The 21,168-nt window shown below is 39.4% G+C and overlaps 1 protein-coding gene across 3 annotated transcripts in view; it reads left to right on the top strand.

Annotated features, from left to right (window-relative positions):
* unc5a (unc-5 netrin receptor A) overlaps window positions 1-21,168 on the top strand; it is a 185,691-nt gene that overhangs the window by 123,923 nt on the left and 40,600 nt on the right. For all 3 annotated transcript variants that reach the window (XM_031897753.1, XM_031897754.1, NM_001100204.2), the window contains 1 exon segment: window positions 16,878-17,021. In XM_031897753.1, coding sequence (XP_031753613.1) covers window positions 16,878-17,021 — 144 coding nt within the window.

Here is a 21,168-nt window from a genome sequence, read left to right as displayed (position 1 = left end):
TGTCTTGTGATACTGCTTATGTTTTAGCTTACAGATTTTAAAAAGATGTGCACGTATTCACTATATGCCATTAACAGATTCAAATGTAACTGAATCAAAGATTCCTATGCAAATTGTGTTATTATTATTATTATTTTTATTATTAACAAGGATTTATATGGTGTCAATATATATTCAGGGCCGTACAATAAATGAGTCTGTACAATAAACATACAGATTACATGCAAGTACATAACAGATACAGGTGGTAAAGTAAGCCCTGTTCTTTATAGCTTGCAATATAATCGATGGAAATTTTGTATATAGCTATAGCTAAAAACAATGCAGAATTTTCCATGAGGTGGGTCAGTTGTCTGTTACACAAGTGGAGCTGTTGCATAGGTAGAAGCGTCCACCATCAGAAACTTTGGGGCCCCATACATGTTATTTATAAGGGGGCCCCCATGAATACAAGTGTGCAGTACCAAAATTTGGGCCACACAATATAAACAGCTGATGTTACTCTATAATAAGCAGTTCATATAAAGAGTTTAATTGATTAATGTGCTAATAAGTCATTCAGTTTATTGGGGGTCAGTGGAGTTTGCCCTTAGTTTAGCCCCTAGGGGAAGAAAATTTCACAGGACCCGGCACAATACTACCCCCTCTCCCCCTATTGTGGCCCTGGGTTTGTTTACAAGGGCAGTGTGCAGTATCAGACATTATTTGCCATTTTTTTATCCATAACGTAGTGTTTTTTTCTCACAATTCCAGTGTAATTGAAGCTGTATGCAAATTTGTGCTCAGAGCAATTGTGTCTGATGTGTTATAATGCACGCAATTGCTTTTATACAAATCAGACACAACAGCGCTTAGAATTGGGCATTGTGACATTTCCAGTACTTGGTATAAAAATAGCATCTACATGTGATTCTTTACCAACACAGCCCTTAGCAGAAACCTTTCAGAATGGACTGGGTTGGTACAATGGCATATGTGCCCAAGTGCAAGGAGAATGTTAAGGCTTTAATGAATGGCATCAATACACGCAAAGATCTATTTTTTGTGCAGCAGCTATTTCAGCAGCATTCATAAGTAACTCCTTCAGACCTTGTTTTCTGTAAATTACAAGTAAGTATGGGAGAGAAGGTTCAAATCTAAATCAAAATATGACAATTTTGGTTTACTTAAGAGTAAAATACACTGACAAGCGTAGGTGTGCCTACATACACTCTTGCCTTTGCTTTCTTAGCTTACCAGAGTCTAAACATTCCATCGTCCAGTCAGTGTAAGTGTATTCTTTCTATGTTTATTATTAGAAGTATGGGATCCATTACCCAGAAATCTGTTATACAGAAGGCTCTGAAATACAGCATTGCCATGTCTTTTTCTCTGTAATAATTAGTACCTTAATAAAGCTAAAGCATGTATATTTTAATGGCAACACAATCCTTTTGGTTTTAAATTATTTGTTGTTAGTAATACAAAGGGCACAGTGTAAATGACAGAGATACAGAAAAGCCCAGGTCAAGTATTCTGGATAATAGATCCCACGCCTGTACTCTATAAGGTTATATCCTGCTTATTGTGGAGATATCAGTGTTTATAGAATAGGAATAGTGTCAGAGGTATTCATTAAGTAACAGCAAGACATACATATGGGGGAATGAGATATCATGTTCTAGGGTTTCAAAAGTTTTCATTATAAAAATCAGAATTAAATACTTAAAAATCATTGACTAAAACTATAAAGGGTTGGTCCTGATATGTGGGGTAGGTAGGCAGCTTGGGTCAATCATCCCTTTTGATGAGAAACTGTAGTCAATTATCCTGTAGCAAATAGTAATTGTAATTGGTTCCTTCCTTCTCTGTAAATCTGCCTACTTCCCTGCATACAAAGCAGATGCAAGCCAAAGGTCTATTCTGTCTATTTAATGTCACCTGCTGTATAGAAGGAAGAAATGAGATTGGCCAAAAGCCTTTCTCTCGCTCTGACAATGCATTGCATGGGTCTAGTTCTATTTTGTGCCTTAAAATAAACTGTATTTTTCCCTCTCCATACAAATCTGCTTTTCCCTCACTCTCTGACTCCTTTCTCTGCTAAAAAGAACTCTCCCCGTCCATTTTTATTCTTTCAATGGTAATGGGAAGGCAGAGGTGCATGGCTTGTTATTTGACAAGTGACAGTGACTGGGAGGCGCGCCATAAAGCTCGGCATTTCTCATTTTGTCATGTTTCACAATACTGAGTGGCGAAGAGAAAAAAATAACAACGGAGGGAGGGAGTGGGGTACATACAGGAAGAAACAGGTTTTATTATTCTCTTCAGTTAATTAATTAGTTCCCAATTAAGAACCTTTTTTTTATTTCTAGAAGCTGAATTGCTCATCTGTAAGAGTGAAACAAAGGCTATAGAGGCTGGATACATAAGGGTACGGTGCTTTTTATTCCCAGCCATCGCATTCTCTCTGATATGGATGTCACAAACCCTTTTTCTAAAAGTTCTTCTTAAAATTAGGTTAAACTAATTATTCCTTATTCTGTTCATTGCCTTAATCTGGCTTTTTTTTTTAATTACAAATCACCTCAAATGAGGCTTAAAACAGTCCCTTGGCTTCTCTATGAGACCTCTATCAGCCATGTTATTTTGTATAGAGAGAGAGCTTGCTGGCCATTTTTTTTTTTTTCAAATAAAATCACTAAAGCTTTGTGGGAACAAATTATGTGGCTTTATCGGTCTCGCCGTTTCAGAGTGAGTGATGATAAAATCATCTATCCTCTTAACCATGAAGTGGGAGAAAAGAAACAGAAATGACAGTGAAGTTGTGCATCCTTAGCCTTATTTGATTGATTTTTATAATTTAGCGGATTGCTTGTTTGAGCATCAAGAAAGGCAACAGAAATTCCACATTTTCTAAATGTTATGAAGCCTTGTGTCATTTTTGGCATTTCATTTAGTTTAATTGTCTGTCGGGCAAATTTCTGGCTGGAGAAGATTAAGTTACTGTTATTTAAATGAAACTCGTCCCCAGATAGAAAGGGAAATTGTCCTCACAGCATGCAGGGTGCTTTCACTCCACCTTTTATTTGCTGTTTAGTTCTGTATTTATGCATTCATTGTTCATATGACTCTTTTCTGTGTGCTTCCCGTGTTTATTCTTTACATTGGTTTCATGTGCTCCTTCACATGGATCCTTTGTATATTCAGCATCATCTCCTTTCTCAGCCACAGCATTTTCCTGTTCTCTAAACTCTTGGCATTTGAATTTCAGCCTGTCGCCCCCATTCTGTGTCTCCCGATCTGTTTCTATCACCTCCAGTCAATGTCTGCCCGATACCTTTCTTTCTACTGCCAGACTCCCCGCGAGGAAAGCAGGGGTCATTTTAAGTCAGACATAAATATCTCTTGGACAAAGCAATGGAAGAAAAACCAGAAGGGCCTAGAAACCCTTGATGGTTATGAGACATACACAGCAGAACAAAGGCAGAGAGGAAAAATCATCTGTTTCAAGTTAGAGTTTAGCCAGTCAAATGCCTCTCAAAAAATAATAAAAAATGGAACACAAAGAAAGGAAAGGATATTATGAGAAAATGGAAGACCAGACACAGGGACCGCTCTTGTTTTCCATAAAGGCCACTGATCTTATAAAGAACATTTTTATAATTATTATTAAATGAAAAATGTATTGATTTTCTTATTGCAGATGTAGAAGGGAAACACAGAACAGCTTACTTGGGAAGCAGTCTAATTGAAGTGGAGCATGCAAAGTAATATTCATGTTTTTACCTAAATTGTACACTTATTTTCTTTCTCAAAGGACATGGTAAGGTAAAATATGATACATCTGCATCTAAAAGGGCAATTTATGTCTAATTAATAGAACTTACTACATCGCTCTATTTTGTGCTATTTGTCTATTCAGCATCACATTTAGAGAAGGGTAATGTCAGCCAACTTCCTTTAAAGGTCCAGGAATCTACCTGGGGCAAGAGCATGTGTATTTGGTTAAACCCCAATATCATGCCCATGATTGCTTGTTCTTCTCAGCTTCAGTACATTCGTCATGGGACCCCAACCTTTTACCCCGTGAGTTGGGGAGCAACACAAGCATGAAAAATGTACCTGGGGTACGAAATAAGGACTGTGATTGGTTATTTGGAAGCTGCTATGTGGACTGGCAGCCTACAGGATTTTCTGTTTGGCAGTACAACTGGTTTTTAGGCAACCAAAACTTGCCTTGAAGCTATAAATTCAAAAATAAGCTCCTGCTTTGAGGCCACTGGGAGAAACATTCAATAGATTGACGAGCAACATGTTACTCCTGAGTTACAGGTTGGGGATCAATAATGTACGGGTATACCAGGTGATACAGTACATCATAGCCCATTTTAGCTGCAGTTCCAATAGGAAGCCTAGCATGAAGTTTCTCAAGGAACACTTGTTTCCTAAGCCCGCACTGAGTGGCCAGCATATTTTCTACAACCAGGAGGAATACTTTGCTTGCATAGAATAAGGCAGCAGTAAGTGAAGACATGGGAAGCCAAGATGGTGGCCACAAGGTTTAATAAACGGTGACAAATGTTATTGCTCTGTATTTCAAAGTGCTGATAGGCAGGACCAGAAGGGGAATTATGGGAGCTCAACACCACTGCTGACTGTAGTCTTAGATGCAATAAAGTAGCAGGGGAAAATTTTTCTAAATTCTATTTATGCATATACTGTAAACAAGTCACCAGTCACAAATATAATACAGCTAGAATAATTAGTAAATACTTACTAGACAAACTCTATGCTTCTCACTAGAGTCAACACTGGCATATTCTTAAAGGTGCATAATTTTGAGTAAGTACTGGAGGACTAAACAACTCTTCATTTATTAACAAATTGCCAGATAAAACAAACACATACTTTGTTGTACTGTACTGTGAGGCATTATAACAGATGTAGGGAGGTAGGGATTTTATTCTTCCTTCATTGTTGAGATTAGGCCTATGTTGTGAGCTTTATCTGTTAGGGGTATGCATAGGAGGTTTTTCCCTTCTAGCTGGGTGTAGATGTGCCCTATTGTCGGTGGATATTTCTTCTACTGACCGAGTGCAGGGGTTGTCTAGATCACGTATCTTTGGACTCCACTCAGTGGAGGAACTGTATTGTGTAATGAGCCAGAGGCAATAAAAAGTTAGTAAAAGTTAGGTTAAGTAGTAGAGTAGTCAAATACTCCACTGAGGAGAGCAGAATTTTAGTAACTCAGGGATGAACCACTAGTATAAGAACTCATGCATATACAGTAAAACCTATTTTTTTGTTTTCCCTATTCTGCACTGTTTTTGCTTTTGATTTTTGTGGTCCCTCCATTATATAAGGCAATTTGACAATTATTTTCTGGTCCCTTGAAACATGTTAAATGGGGGTTCTACTGTATTCTGACTGTAAAGAGAAATCCATGTACCACTGTAAAGGCACGGACTTTACTTTGACCAGCTGTAAGATAAGATCCCTAAGAATAAATTCAGTAGGGGTCATTTACTATAATAAAATATACAACTTGACAGGCACTCTATGAAAATAGTTTTGGTCTAGGCTTGTAAAATCAAAAACTCCTTTTGAAACTTGGGCAGACTTGTTGCCTTATGCATTTTGTGCTGTAGGTAGCACATATTGTCTATGATTAAAGGGGACCTGTCACCTCAGAAATAATTCCAAATGTATTTCTACCATGTTAGTTGAGCAAAAAAAAAACATCACACTATATAAAATTGAAAAATCTTTAGTTTTGGAATTACACTATTATAACAAGCAGGCAGGCGCCATTTTGTGGACACTGTTATTATGACCAGCTTTGCATCATGCTAAAATCTGGTTTATTCGATAGAATGGAGGACCAGAAGCCCATACTCAGGCACTAACTAAACAATTAGATGATGAGGAGGGAGGGGGAAGTGAGAATTGCAGTGACATCTAGGAAGTGCTGAATGGAAAGTTAAAGTTATTGTCTGCTCCGCCTCTATGCCTAAGGCATAGAGGCGAGCAGGCAATATATGATTGACAGCTGGGATTTTTAAATGCCTTTATAATGGGTATGGATGTGTTAATAAAAAAAGGAATTTGGTTTTCATGTTTAATTTGAAATAGACTTTTATTATACAGCTTTTTATGTCTGGGTGACAGGTCCCCGTTAAGGTAAGGTGGCCAGACACGTTCAGATTTTAGTCTTCTTCCCACAAATGTTTAGATATCAATCGTATGTTTAAATGCAATGATCTAAGACTAACCTTCAGACTGAATTGTAGAATAAAGCCCTTAAAATAACAAATGGGAGGATGTTCTGAACATAAAATAGTTAGATACCAGTGACTTCCTAGAAATGAATTGTAGGTCCCCAAGGATATCAGATACACAATACATGCACAGATTTTATTGTTATCCGACCCAAATTTTCTAACCTGCCCAATCAACTAAACATGGTACAAAAATTATCAGGATGATAAGTAACTGCTACTAAGTAGCTCCATGTGTCTTCACCCTTAGCCCTTCCTCAACTTTCAGCAATATTACCATGGCTCTATGCACATGCTGCAACCTGACTGGCCATTAATCATTGTAGTGCCATATCTCTTAGTGCCAAGATATCTAACTTTGGTCTCTTTGCTGCTTCATACCGAGCAGTAGTGTTTGCAGAGTCAAAAATTGGCGTTTAATTGGACAGGGTATTTATATCTTCCACATTAGTTTATGCATCAGGATTCCCCTTGAGAAAGGCTTTCTGTGCCAAAACATTGAGGTAATTCTCATCTTTGGCAAGTGTATCCGCTTACCTGTGTGTCTCTTTTGCCTGTGCACATTTTTGTGGTATGTATTACTTCATAATATCATGTGTTATTTTCTGTATTTTTGTGATTAAAATTGACTGTTAAACCTTTTGCATATTATATAAAGGATAACTTTTTTAAAAGGACCACTGTGCCAGTGATTATTTGTGTGCAAGCCCTTATTCTATTTAAATGTAGTGTTTGCAGACCCAGCTTGGGTCTACAAACACTACATTTCCACTTCTCCATTTCTCCTTCTCATGTTTTTCCCTAGCCTGAAATTGCAGTACAGGTATGGGATCCCTTATCTGGAAACCCATTATCCAGAAAGTTACGAATTACGGAAAGGCAATCTCCCATAGACTCCATTATAAGCAAATAATTCTAATTTTTAAAAATGATTTCCCTGTAATAATAAAACATTACCTTGTACTTGATCCCAACTAAGAAATAATGAATCCTTATTTGAGGCAAAACAATCCTATTGGGTTTATTCAATATTTAAATGATTTTTAGTAGACTTAAGTTATGGAGATCCAAATTATGGAAAGATCCCTTATCCAGAAAACCCCAAGTCCCAGGCATTCTGGATAATAGGTCCCATACCTGTAGTTTATTTGTCAGTGAATGGCACCTTTAAGAAATTGTTCTGAGTTGTATTTTCCCTTCCTTTTATTGTTCTGCTTTTTGAGCAATTAATTTAGGATTTATTTAGGATTAATTGCCTGGAATAATAAAAGAGGGACAATGAATTCATCCATGGGTTGGCCTTTGACAGCTGACCAGCTGGCTACTCTGAAGTATGCAGACCTTAAATGTACATAAAATGTGTCCCTCTCCCAGTATTCCATGCATAGACCAGGCATTTGTTACAACACAGAGTGGGCAGAAGTATAGAATAGCTATGGATTTGGCTGCAGTATAATAACTGACTGACCAGCTCATACTCCAACATGGTTATTTGTCCCTCTTTGCCAATATTCACTATGAGATTTTTTTAATAGACATGATCATCAAAAATGCTTTTGTCTAAACTAATAGTTGAAGTTTACGGACACAGAGCAGTGTTTTAATAAAGATGATTTGAATGGATTATACATAAAAATAAAATCTCTCTTACCACCATTTCAATTCTAAATATCGTCAGTTGTTGGCGGCCAATAAAACAAGATTTTTTAATGAAATATAATGAGAGGAATGATTTGCTTTCAGATGGGCTCATGCCGATAGACATTCATTTCACTTGAGGCAGAGAACAGGTGTGGAATGCTCCCACAACCCATAACTTATTACTACAATAAAGGCTCAAGACAATTAGAGTGTTGGGTGAAGGTCAGCCACAGCTTTATTGATTTAACAACAGCTATAATGATTCCCGCATAACCTTTCCGTACAAAGAACATGTTACACACAACAACATTTGTGCTTGCTTTAAAGGGAAACTGTCGAAAGGATGAAAAATGTTTGTTTATACTGGAAAAGGCCATTTTTTTTTTACTTACAAAGGGAGGAGTATATCTTGGTGGGAATGTGGCTATGTATATTTATCTAATACTAATACACTGCTGTCTGGGGAGGCCTTTGTCTAATTTAGCTATGAAAGCACTCTGGCCTAGGGTAATGACTCTCAGAAGCCTTCTGATTGTTGATTGGATCACAAGCACTTACCAGAAATACCTTGCGGTACTTAATCATAGGCCTATGATTAAGTACTGCAAGGTACGAAATGCGTAAGGCTTGCTGTATCATGTGTTAGTTTAATAAATATACTGTTATTTTACTTCACTTTTTGTGAACTTTTGCCATTCTTCGTTTTGAAATCCCGGAGTGCCTGCCTATTCATGTTTGTGATATATCCATGATGGCTCCCTCTAGCTGAAGGTCTGGGGCATGAGCACCTGGGCCCAACTACACTACGGGTGAGATTTGATTAAAACTTTTTCTTCTTATGAGCATATGTACCCCTTACTTGTGCTATACCAGGTGATTTCTAATCAGGTCAATAGCGTTCCAACTGGAACCCTATTTTTTGGCTACTGAAGAACATAGTATTACATATTCCTAAAAGCGTCTCATTTGCCATTATCAAAATGCTGTCACTACAGGATCTCAGGGGAGGGCTGCAATCACAGTGCAATGTTATTCTCAAAAATGTGATTTTTCGCCTATAAATTGATGACTGACATCCAGTTCTAATACTGGATGGTAAAGACATTGGTGTGGCCATATATGGGGGGGGGGGAGGTGCTAAGCTCATCAAGACTAGCCAAGATGTTATTGATCAGTTTATGGCCTACTCAATGCAGAACAAATATAACACTTGCATTAACCAGGTGAGCATATAAACTTTCACTAGAAATTACCTCGTTCACAATAAACATAACCACCAATAATGTATTTAAACAAAACACTTTTCTCCTGCCTAAACTAAACCAAAATATCACCAGCCCCCCTGCTAAAAGCCCCTTGTGTTACCCATGCCTATACAATCATTGGCATTATTCAACCAAGAGCAGCAGATGACCATAGTGACTAGCTTTAAGATGCAATGTAACAGGCACTTTAATGGGGTGAAAGTTATTATTTAAATAATACGTCCTGCTTAATCTGTATTATATCAATTAGAAATCTTATTCACAATTCTTTCATTGAGGATTTTGTAATGGGTAAATCCTAAAGTTATGGATTTGGTCCATCTGTCTGTTCACCTGTGTGGAAAATGTAAAATCTATTCTATTATATTATTTTTGAGTTCATCTGCCTACGAGCCAACCTTTTTTGGCAACTCAAAGAGTTAAACAGCTAGACCATTTGGACCATTTTGTTGGGGCCACCTAGACTGCGTGTTGCTGGCTGATAGGCTACAAGGGGTTCCTGGGGTGGGAGGGAAAATCTTGCCTACCTGTCCCCCTCTTAGTGCCGAGCAAGCTCTGTTTTTACCCAAAGCCCAGCACCCAGTCATAACTGCCCACCAGTCGCTGCAAATCAATTCAATTCCAACCCACAGCCAATCACTTGCACCCCAGCGTTACTGCATTCCTCCTTCCTCACCTGCCCCCCACCCTGTTGCACCCTAAGCAACTGCCTACCCCGAGTTCTCCTGCTGACTCCTGCTGGCTGTCTCTGTAACATTGCCTGTTCACCTCTCTTCCTTTTTCCAGTGACGTCCAGCATTTCATGGCACAATCTGGCCCCCAAACATTTTATAATACACTGTGGTCCCCATGCATTTCATAACAGACACCTTGAGAGCCCTTAACCCCCACACAGACTAAAGAAGGCTGAATCTTGTGGGGGAGTGACATTACAGCCTCCCAATACAGTGACAAGCCATTCCTATTCATTTGATTTATGGAGGAACTTTGATCAGTTTGATAAAATTAGCCAATAGATTTGATCAAAATCCATATTTAACATTATCAGAGTCCATTTATTGATATTGATCAATAATAACCGCCTACAGAATCAGAAATAGATGAATTCAGAATGACTGAAAAAATTAATATGATTTGACTAAATTCATTAATGTAATGATAGCGTCTAAAACTGATAAGGATTGATCAGAATCATTGATGCATTGTCAGTTATGGAACAGCACAATGTGGGTAGTGTTCTTGTTGTAATTACCTGCATGAAATAATTATTTGATGGGGCAAAATGATAGACCAGCTAGCAATGGTGTCTTGCAGGGCAGAAGTGCTAGGATCAAGATTTCCCCAAATGATCAAAAAACTGTATGATAAATGAATGAGACACAAAGAAAGACAATTGCAGGAAATGTCACCAATTGATGTGTTTGTGTGTTTGTTTCTAGACAAAGAAGAAGATAATACTTTCAAATATGCATTTACATATATTTATAAAATAAACTGCTATGTGCTAATTTGGCAGCTCCTTGTTCCTCCAAGAAATTACCATTACATTTACTGACAAAGATGGTTAATATAAGTCTGTAGCAGCAGGCAGTAATGAAGAAATTCTGGCAGAATATTTCCTAGGAAAGGTTTAATGGAACTACAATGTACAGTGCTCAAGCAGTGACAGGGTTAATGAGGCAGTGACCACAAACATTTGTCTGGAAAGGAGTTAGCCGAGCGTTTCTGCCTTGCTGGAATTTGGTATTAGTACGTTAATGACCTAGCGGCTTGCAGCTTGCGGCAGAGAAAGGGTTATTAAAGCAGATGTGAATATTTTCATTTGTTCGGCAAGGGAATAAATGAAGCAGTAATTGTAATCGTCTAATAAGAAGTGTTTCAGCAGAGCGACCATCCCGCTCTTTTTACAAGGAGCGCATATGACAAATGCACATTGTAGGATGGCTTTAGTTTCCAGTGCCAGCCATGATTATTCTCCCTGCCTCAGAGTAAAGTCACTTAACACTTGGGCACCCTCTTTATGACTTTTTTGCAAGGAGGAACTGACATTTCTAGAATGACTCTGCGGATACCAAGGTGCCCCAAAATTTACTGAGCTGGACTGTGTTTCGGGACTTAAAACACAAGTATTGGATGTTATATAATCATTAATATTTTGTAGATATTTCATATTTTGTGAGGTGCTCAACCTAATATTTTTTCTTCTGAAAAGCTAAACTACTAAATAGCAGTGGTCTAATGGGAGCTCATATGTCTAACAATTATAAGACAAAATTGCTAAAACCTTTTTGTGAATAGAATTTATGAAACATCAACTACATAATGTCACCACAAGACTCATCTATCAAGTTACCTTTGCCGCACATCTCAGAAAATGCCTTTATTGGCTGCCTATACATTCTCAACTCATACCTTTAGCTACAAAGCTCTTTTTAATACCCTACATAATGCCCTACATAACAAACCTTATCTCCAGGTACTTTCCCAACTGGGTTCTTCATTTTCCAGTGACCTTAACCATGCATGTATAGCCGACATTAATAATCATGGGGCCACCATTTTACTAGGATAGTGGGACTCTCTGCCCAGGGAGGCAATAATTATAAGACCAGTAGTCACCTGGGCCCCCTGGGTGGTAGGCCCTGCCATCAAGTTAAATAAGGCTCTATAACAATAATAGCATGGCCATGCTCCTGAACCACCTTAGTCATGCACTAATATACCAAAACCCTGCTGGGGATCTGATCAAACCCTGCCCACTTTGTTAGCCCTTCTAATTTCACAATATGTGAAACACACCTTTGTGTGTTTTAGGGCCCCCTCTGCCACAGGGCCCCTGACTAGAGCACTCCCTGTAGCCCCCTAATGGCAGCCCTGATTGTATTCCTTCAGAGCTGCTCCCCTGGTATTTATCACCACATGACATCAAACATTTTTCTACCCTGCAGTGTTTTTTTAAATGTTACCTTAACATTATTGTGCCAAGCCAATACTAACTAGACTAGCATCCTGACCTATGAATCTCTAGCAGCCCTCCTTACAAACATCCTTAGTTCCTATAATGACACAACAGCCTTTTCACATCGCATCTTGCTGATGCTACCTTTGTCTAAATAAAATGTCTTTAAGGGCCTGTGATTATTCCCTTAAAAAGAGTTCTGCCTTTATTCAAGTGGGACAGGGGTGGGGGAGGCATGTAGGCTCTATGGCAGTGATCCCCAACCAGTGGCTTGTGAGCAACATGTTGCTCCCCAACCCCTTGGATGTTGCTCCCGGTGGCCCTTTTTGAATTTCTGGTAAGAAGTTTTGGTTGCATAAAAACCAAGTATAATGCTAAACAGAGCCTTCTGTAGGCTTCCAGTCCACAAATGGTCTATTACGTAGCCAATTATAGCTCTTATTGACACACCTAGGAACCTTTTGCATGCTTTGTGTTGCTTCCAACTTTTTCCATTGAAATATGGCTCATGGGTATAAAAGGTTGGGGATCCCTGCTCTAGGGTATTTGACTTAATTTGTAAAGCATTTGTTAGACAGCTGAATTTAAAATGTTTGCATTTGACACATCCCTGATATCTATACATAATAATGGTAGGTTATCAGAGGTGGTCCTAGGCATTTTAGTAATACATTTTTCCTTGAAAAAGGAGCAATAAAGTGCTGGGCACTTAAAGTCACATCCCCCAGACAAAGCAGCACAGTGACATTCTGCTAAAGGACAAGGCATAATACTAAGCAAGGTTTACTTAGTCTGCAAGCAAATAAAAGCCCTATTGTGCAGTAAACAGCAGTAAGCGTGAAAAGATGAAGAGGTGTTAGCAAGAATATAAGGACATGAGAGTGAAGTATTGCCTTCTCTTGAGCAGGAGAAAAGTGCATTCAGTCTTACAAGAGTGCTCTAAATTTCAGAACCACTTAGTAGACCTATTTATCAGGAGCCCCTTTCAGGTGCTCAAAATACTACGTAGCTAGATAATGCATGGTTAACGAATGTGTGACAAAGGCAACTCAAAGTCTGGCTAGCACTTAGGCTGCTGGCACATGGACTGTTCTCCACGTAGCTTTTATGTGATTTGGCACCAGGAATGGCATTCCCATCAGAGAAAGGATTATTCGCAATATCCTGTGTGTTAAAGATATGAAGATAAATATCAGTCAGTATGCTTACATTGCTTCTTCACATTTACTGCTTTCCGCTGCCCAGGGTACATTTAACTTTTACCAGTGTTTACTGGACTATACACCCTAGAGAACATTGCCTAGAGAACATAGCAATAAGCAGAGCAAGTAGCTGCTCCATGGTCCATAGGACAATCCTGTCCACCTGGTCAGGGTATACAGGGTAACACCGTGAATTTTATTAGGTCCCTGTAGAAGCATAAAACATCCATGTTCCCTCTACACCAGAATTTTTCTTTTGCCCCAGTTGTAAAGTACTTGGGTAATGTTATTAATTATAATTGATGCTTAGTGATATCACTTGTCACATGACTCACTGAAACATGTGTATTATAAGTTTCAGTGAGTATGTGACAGACATAACATCACTGTACCCCCTTTTGTAAAATATGTAGATATTAAAAGTCCCCTTGGAGTTCCATGACCTGTATAAAACCACTTGTTCTTTGGCCTCATGCCTTTATATGGCCATGAAACTCCTGTGTACTTATAATATCCTTTTATAATAAGGAGTACATTATTCACTATATATTATGTTGGTTTATGCTGGAAGTTGTTGTCTTGAAGCAAATCTCAAAAAAAAAGTTCTTTATATTAAGCAGCAGAGGTGTGAAAAGCTTGCTGCAATAAGTCCCTAATTAACTTTGCTCTCTTCACACTAACAAAATGTGTATGAGAAGTGTCTCAAGTAGTTTGCTTTACTGACTTGCCCGTATACGCTTTCCAGCTAGTAGTTTGCTGCTTCCCATTTGAGCCTGTTAAATAATGTTTGATTTCAAGACACTACAATGATTCCAGGTACAGCTAATGATGAACATTACTTAAACAGCTCATTTTAAGGATGTTATTATAGCAACTGCTTAGATTGTGTAGAGCATACAGTGTGGGCGTGTAAACTTGTACATATGGACGAGAGGATTGTTTATCTATGACCTCTATATGCAAGCAATTTATCATTTCCCTCTCATACATACAAATACTGTATATAGATAGAAAAGGATCATTCTATGCACAAAGCAATTTATATCATAATTCTTTATATTTTATCTACAGGAAGATTTATACAACATCAAGTGCTAGTTATAAATAGAATATGTGTTGCATTAAATGCAGGATGCCTATTAACCTGTACTGCGAGGCTACATATTTTTCCTGAGCTCAGATAATTAGTTTTCTGTTGGTTGAACACTGTCTCATTGTCTATCCTGATAAAGTTACTTGAATTTGATAGGATTGCAAGCCAAATCACATATAATAAAAGGCGTATTTAAGAATGGAGCACATGGTGCTAAGCGCACTTTTTGGACACAGTAAGGGCCGTTTATCAAAACTGTGCAAAACTGCCGGTAAGTATAAATCCATGGTAACCAATCAAATTGTTGCATTCGTTTTTCGACCAGTGGCTGACAGAAAAAAAATGGTTGCTATGGTTTACTGCCCATGGGCAAATTTGACCAGTGTTGATAAATGACCCAGAGTGTAGCGTTTTATTTCCAAATTCCAACATCATTGCAGCCTCATTCTAAAGGTGGCCATACACGAGCAGATCCGCTCGCTTGGCGATGTCACCAAGCGAGCGGATCTTCCCCCAATATCCCCACCTACGGGTGGGCGATATCGGGGGCCATTTAGGTAAAAAAAATAATAATCCGATCGTTTGGCCCTGGGGCCAGACGATCAGATTATGTGGGCGGCAATGGGGCAGTCGGATCGGGGACCGCATCAACAAGCCGATGCGGCCCCCGATCCGACCAGATTTTCTAACCTGGCCGATCGAGATCTGGCCAATTTCAGGCCAGATATCGGTCGGCCAGGCCGATCTGCTCTCCCCATACACGGGCCGATTAGCTGCCGAATCGGTCCAAGGGACCGATATCGGCAGCTATAGTCGGCCCGTGTATGGCCACCTTAAGTTATACTATTACCTTGCAAGTTTCCAAATTGAGCACGTAGTAGACAACATTTGCAGAGTTAGCATGGGTTGCAACTATTGATGCAAGCTGCCATGAGAATTCTGGAATTACTGCCACATTCAAGATGGCAGCAATTCCAGGGATCCCATGTGTAAGTGTGTGCTCAAGTCATCAGAGCGAGGTGAGGGTGGGGGGCACCAAAGTACATGAAAATGCAATGGCATGCTTGGGAGCAAGTATCTTTTATGAATGCTATTGATACATGTGCAACATTTTACCATAATGCACTTGTGGTCATAACGGGACCTTTTAAATGTTTATGGTCAGCATGACTATCTAATGCAGTGAGGAGCCAATGCATCTGTATGCTGGATGTAAAGGATGGATTATACTAGTAAGCAAACCAAATAGTCCCCAGAAGACTGAAATAGGCTACACCTAGAAGCATCATGGTAGTTCAACTGGTCATCTGGCCTAATATGCAGCGGTATTTGCACATAGAAGCAGGAACCTGGATTTGTTGCACCCAAGTGCCTAAGCAGTGCCTAAGCAGTGGGGTGGGGACAGTGAGCCCAGACCTTGGGGTCTGATTCCTCTATCATTAATTGTAAATCCTCACTCCCCGCCGGCTCTAAGATAGGAGAGCGGACGACTAGCAAGAATTTAAAAGCGACACAGGGGATGCAACAGAGCGGGCGGGGGGGGGGGGGGGGGAAGGGGGCTACTCTGTGCCGGGCCCATCAGAAGATTTTTTTGCAGGAGGGGCACTGTGCGTCACTTACCATCGAGTTTTGCACAGGTATGGTTGGACAGACCAGTGAACAATCCAAACTCACTGACCTGCAACCAACCCACACTTGCCACCCACAGGTACCCAAGCCGCTGTGGGTCTCTAACTTACCGCTCTTTGTCTCCTTAGGGGAAAAAAATGAAGATTATTATTATTCCAGCCTAATATGTTTTTATGTTGCACTCTGCTCACTCCTTGATTTTAAGAGATGAGAAATCAATTTTGTTTTGTGATAATACCTCTCTGCAAAGTTTGGAGTGAAAGTGAATGTGGCACCTAATCATCTGTCAGCAAACTCAATTCCATTACTGACCTAAAAGCTAAAAATAAAATTATAATCATCGAACCTGTAATTGGTGACTATATTTTTTTAGCCTACACTTACATCTCCCTAGATTTGTATACACGTACCTACTTATGGCGCCTGATTTATAAAATGAGCTGAGAGAGATCAATGTTCTACCACAATAAAAGGCTGTTCAGCCATGCTTTTATGCTCTTTTGAAGCAGAAGTGTCTTTTAAATTACCTCCTTTTTTAAATGAAAAGTATTTACGTATGCTCAAAAATGGTTTGGGGCAGGTAAATGTGTTCAAATAGGCTTTTCAATTATAACATCCAGGCAGTGACGAAAGGCAAAAGAATTGTCAGGGTGTGCTGATTTTCTAATCAAAATATTGTGCAAAGCTGTAGAAAGCAGCATATTTCATCCCGATGGATAACCCTGAAAGTATCATTAACATGAGTAATATTCTGTTGCTGCTGAAGGTCACTGAAGGTTATTCTGCTATTTCTCTGTCTCTATGTGATGCTCCCTCTCTCTCTCTTTAAAGGGCTGCCTGTCATGGAAGTGAGGATTGATATTTCACGGCAGCAGGTGGAGAAGATCTTTGGCATGGATGAATATTGGTGCCACTGTGTAGCCTGGAGCTCTTCTGGTACCTCGAAAAGTCAAAAAGCCTTTGTCCGCATTGCATGTACGTATCTACTGAGCTCTCAATCCAAATACCCACAGTTCTCTCTTATTCCTTTGTATTTTACTAAAACATCTCATTGCTTAAAAAGGTTGTATTGACTCTTTTGAAACAACACAATGTGTTTCCCACAAAATATAAGGGGCACATTTCTTTCAGTCGTCCATTTATCAGATTCACAGTGACAGAGTTCAGTTTTTGCCATGTAAGAGAATGAGTAACCTATAATATCCTTATATTTTGTAAAAGGGGATACGCAATTCACTATATAAATGGTGATTGGTGGTAAGTGATAATTGGTGTTTTAGTGATGCAAATTGCGTCACATGACTCACTGTAGTTTAAAAAATATTGTACTGCAATAGAGTAAATTATTAGAGGGCCATGATCTGGATAAAAGCACCTTCGGCCTTGTGCTTTCATATGGTCATGGAACTCCTTGGTGACTTGGCGATAATATCCATACACATATACATTATTTTGTGTGATTTGTTGGGGTTCACTCAAATGTCAGAACTAATAATCACCTTTTTAAAGGGGCATGACACTATTTGCCTGGGTTTTATTCAGAGCACGTTTTTCAATGACACAGGGCACTTTTCCACAAAAAAAACAAAAACAAATGAAAGTTTATCCTTCTGAAACCCAGACAGTAGTGATGTGTGGGTCAAAAAAATCTCAACCCGCCCTCTCCCAACCCGACCCGTCAGCCTCCCTCCATTTATAGACCCACGCCTGCCCCACAATTATGTCACAAAAGGGGAGTGGCTTTCCGGGAAGGGCAACTATATACAATTTAAGGTTCTCTACCCAGCACAACACATTTGTACACCTAAAGCTGAAATTTGATTCATAAAACATTTGGTTGGTGGAATTGAAGAAATCAGACTCATGCTAGTGTATTAAAAATAATAAAAATGAAGATGTTAAATGCCTCAGCTGCTAATGCATGGTGTACAGAAGGCAGAACAAAGGCTTACCTGTCAGTATAACAGCACGTGAATGGTTTCTGATGCCTGAAGGAAAGCAATGAAATATTATTGGAATGTAGAAAGTGGCACAAAACAAGCGTGCAAAGCATAATACAGGTGTAGGTTTTGGAATGTAACCAACCATAAAAAAGATATTCGCAAGAAAATTGTGCTTATTTGTTGGTGTGTGGGGGGCACATTTTAATCTTCTGTTTGGATTCTCTCTTGGTGCAAGGAACATATGCGGGGCTTTTCTCAGCTCTCTCTAGTGATGCTTCTACCACCGGCAAGAGCGCAGGGGAAGGATAAGCACATAAGCTGCACAGCTGGCAGTGAATTACTGTATGGAAAAGAAGCCAATCAAGCTATGACAGGCAGGAATTAGAATTTTTTGGGCGATGTGGGAGGCAGCCAGTGAGACTTCACATAAACCAGCCTGTACAGAAAAAGGTTCATTAGGCTCACAAAGATGCTGTGCAGAAAGAGCCAGGCATCATTGCAGCCTGTCATAAGTGAGAAACACAAACCAGAGTGTATCCAGTCTTTGTTATAAAAACACCTTTGCAAAGTTATAGTTTTGCCCTCAGAATGAAGAGGGCAGATTTAAAAAAAATTTAAATGGAAGGAGTTCCAGCAGTTCAAACTGTTTCTAAACATAAGGGGGCTGACTAGCAAAGTATGTTCACCCTAAAACTCCACTGAATTGATACGGAGATTGGTAAAGCTCCAAATGAATATCCTGATGTTTTGCCTGTACTTCCTACACATAGACCTTTTATTACTGTCTTGGTTCTGGCAGTGGCCCAAAATCAGACCATGCCCCTTGGCAGCAAAGGATTGCCTTTATATTGGAGGATTGTCACACTAGATCAGCGATCCCTCAGCCAGTGGATCACAAGCAACATGTTGCTCACCATGGCGCTTATTTAAAACAAAACAAAAAAAAAACCAGGTGTACTGCCAAACAGGGCATTCTGTGGGCTGCCAGTTCACATAAGGACTACAAATTAGCCAATCACAGCCCATATTTGGCACCTATGGGAACCTTTTGTATGCTTGTGTTGCTCCCCAGCAGATAAAAAGGTTGGGGACCCCTGCACTAGATTGACAGAGCTTTGTAATTCAATAAAGACGATTGAGGAAATACCTCTCTAGAAGAACATATAATATGCATACATAATGGCAAATTTATAAAAGCAAGGAGAACCTTTTTGAAAACCATAATATATTCTGCTTTAATATTTTCTTAGACAAATACAAAGTGTCAGTATGCCTTTAAACCATCTCAGAAGGCAGGGATGTCAGGTGAGCAACTGGCTAAGACTTGCAGGGTCGAAGTTCAATAGCTGCCGCAGGGATGCAGGGCCGACATTTCTATCATAAGGGATCTACATTGTTTAAAACACCCAAGAGAGGCATTTGATATGCTAATTTAAGATACATTTCAGAGTTCAGAACCAACTGAGAGCTGCTCCAGAGACAAATCATATCATAAACATCTAGCCTTCCCTGTGTCATATTGAGTCCCGCCGGATCTGGGGAGCAGTAGAAATGACACAGCAGGCTCCCATTCTTTGTAAAGCCACCTGAGGTCTTCCTTAGGACACCAACCACTTGACAGGGATTTATGTAGCCATCCAATTAAAAATGTTTAAGTGCATATTATCATACTATTATAACATCAATTATCTAAACGCTTAAAAGCAAATTAACGTGCACTAATGGTATTAACTGCTAGGAAAAATACATTAGGGTATTGTTATGGACTGCAGTAATATGAAATCAAATTAGGGAATGACTAGAGGTATAGGGCAGTAACTCCAATAATTCACTTTATCTTTTGCTCCGTCATGGGCAGCATTAGAAAGGCTATAACCTTAGCCCGACCTTATCCACAAAAAATAAAAGCATTCAAAGTGAATGATATGAAGCCTGAGCATTCATTTATATGTTAAATACTATAGCAAGAAAGGCTATTTTTATCTTTAATGTAGTGACGCTAATTACACACATTGTAGTATGCAGTATTAATCAGGTACTATAGAACTCACAGCCTGAGGCAAAGGGTGATAAAAGGGATGCAAATGTTAAAATTAGTGACAATAATAAGTAATATTATAGGACAGGCAAGTTTTGCAAAGAAAATAGTTTCCTAAAATGTTAGGTAGTGGATTGATTTTCCAGAAACCCATGATCCAGAAAGCTCCAAAATACAGCAGTGCATTTTCCCAACAAACAATTCTTCATTTGTGGTGGGTTTGATTGTACTTGGCAGTAAGCATAAAGCACAATGTTGCTGGAGGAGATAAAGTGTGGGCAACAAAAGGTCCCATCTGCCATAGCCCTAAAGAATGGTTCTTTGCTATAAAGAAAGAACCCTTATCTCACTAGTTATTATATTAGTCGTTACACATTTTTTTGTGTATGGAGAAGTGCATTTCCTGGTACACATAAGATGTTCTCTATAAAATACCCTCAGTATCAGTGGAGCCTCAGTTACAGAGATCAAAAGGGACTTAGTATATCAGCCAACATGTAGTGAGCTTGAGTAATACATCAAATCACAGAGCCATATTCAATGCGAGTCATGACAGGCGCATCGTTGGCGCAACTTGCCCTGCCCCTTAACAACCTACCACACCACTCCCCCTATCCCTCGAATCCCAAATAAATTACACAGACACCAGTTTGGATGAAAAGGGCCGCAGAACATTTATTAACAACAGACTTTTTAAATTTAAAACATACCATAAGCAAATGGCATAACCTGAACATATGATAACATATCAAAACATAACATGAAAATATGGTAAACATATCATGAACATATGATAAACATAACTTGAACATTTGTATAACAACCAATCACAACCATCCAATAACTGCGCAACGCCACTCGAGCTGCCAGCTGCCATCCTAGCCCGGAACCACCTACTCCTCAAACACTTCACTTCCTGATACACCTCCTTACCCCTGAGGTGCCAGGCGTGACAACCACCAATAACTATGCAACCATTGGTTCCCGAACTCAACTACCCCACCGTCAAAACTTCCATACCAACTCACCTGTGTAGGGAGGGAGGGTGGGCGTTTTCATGCACTGCCTAAGATGGAAGTGAGCGGGAGAAACTCCAACCCCCCTATTTATACCCCTTGCCTGCCTCATTCAAAACCCACCA

This window comes from Xenopus tropicalis, chromosome 3 (genome assembly GCF_000004195.4).
Source record: "Xenopus tropicalis strain Nigerian chromosome 3, UCB_Xtro_10.0, whole genome shotgun sequence".
NCBI lineage: Eukaryota > Metazoa > Chordata > Amphibia > Anura > Pipidae > Xenopus > Xenopus tropicalis.
Note: the sequence above shows the minus strand (reverse complement) of the source record. Positions and strands in the feature narration are given on the sequence as shown.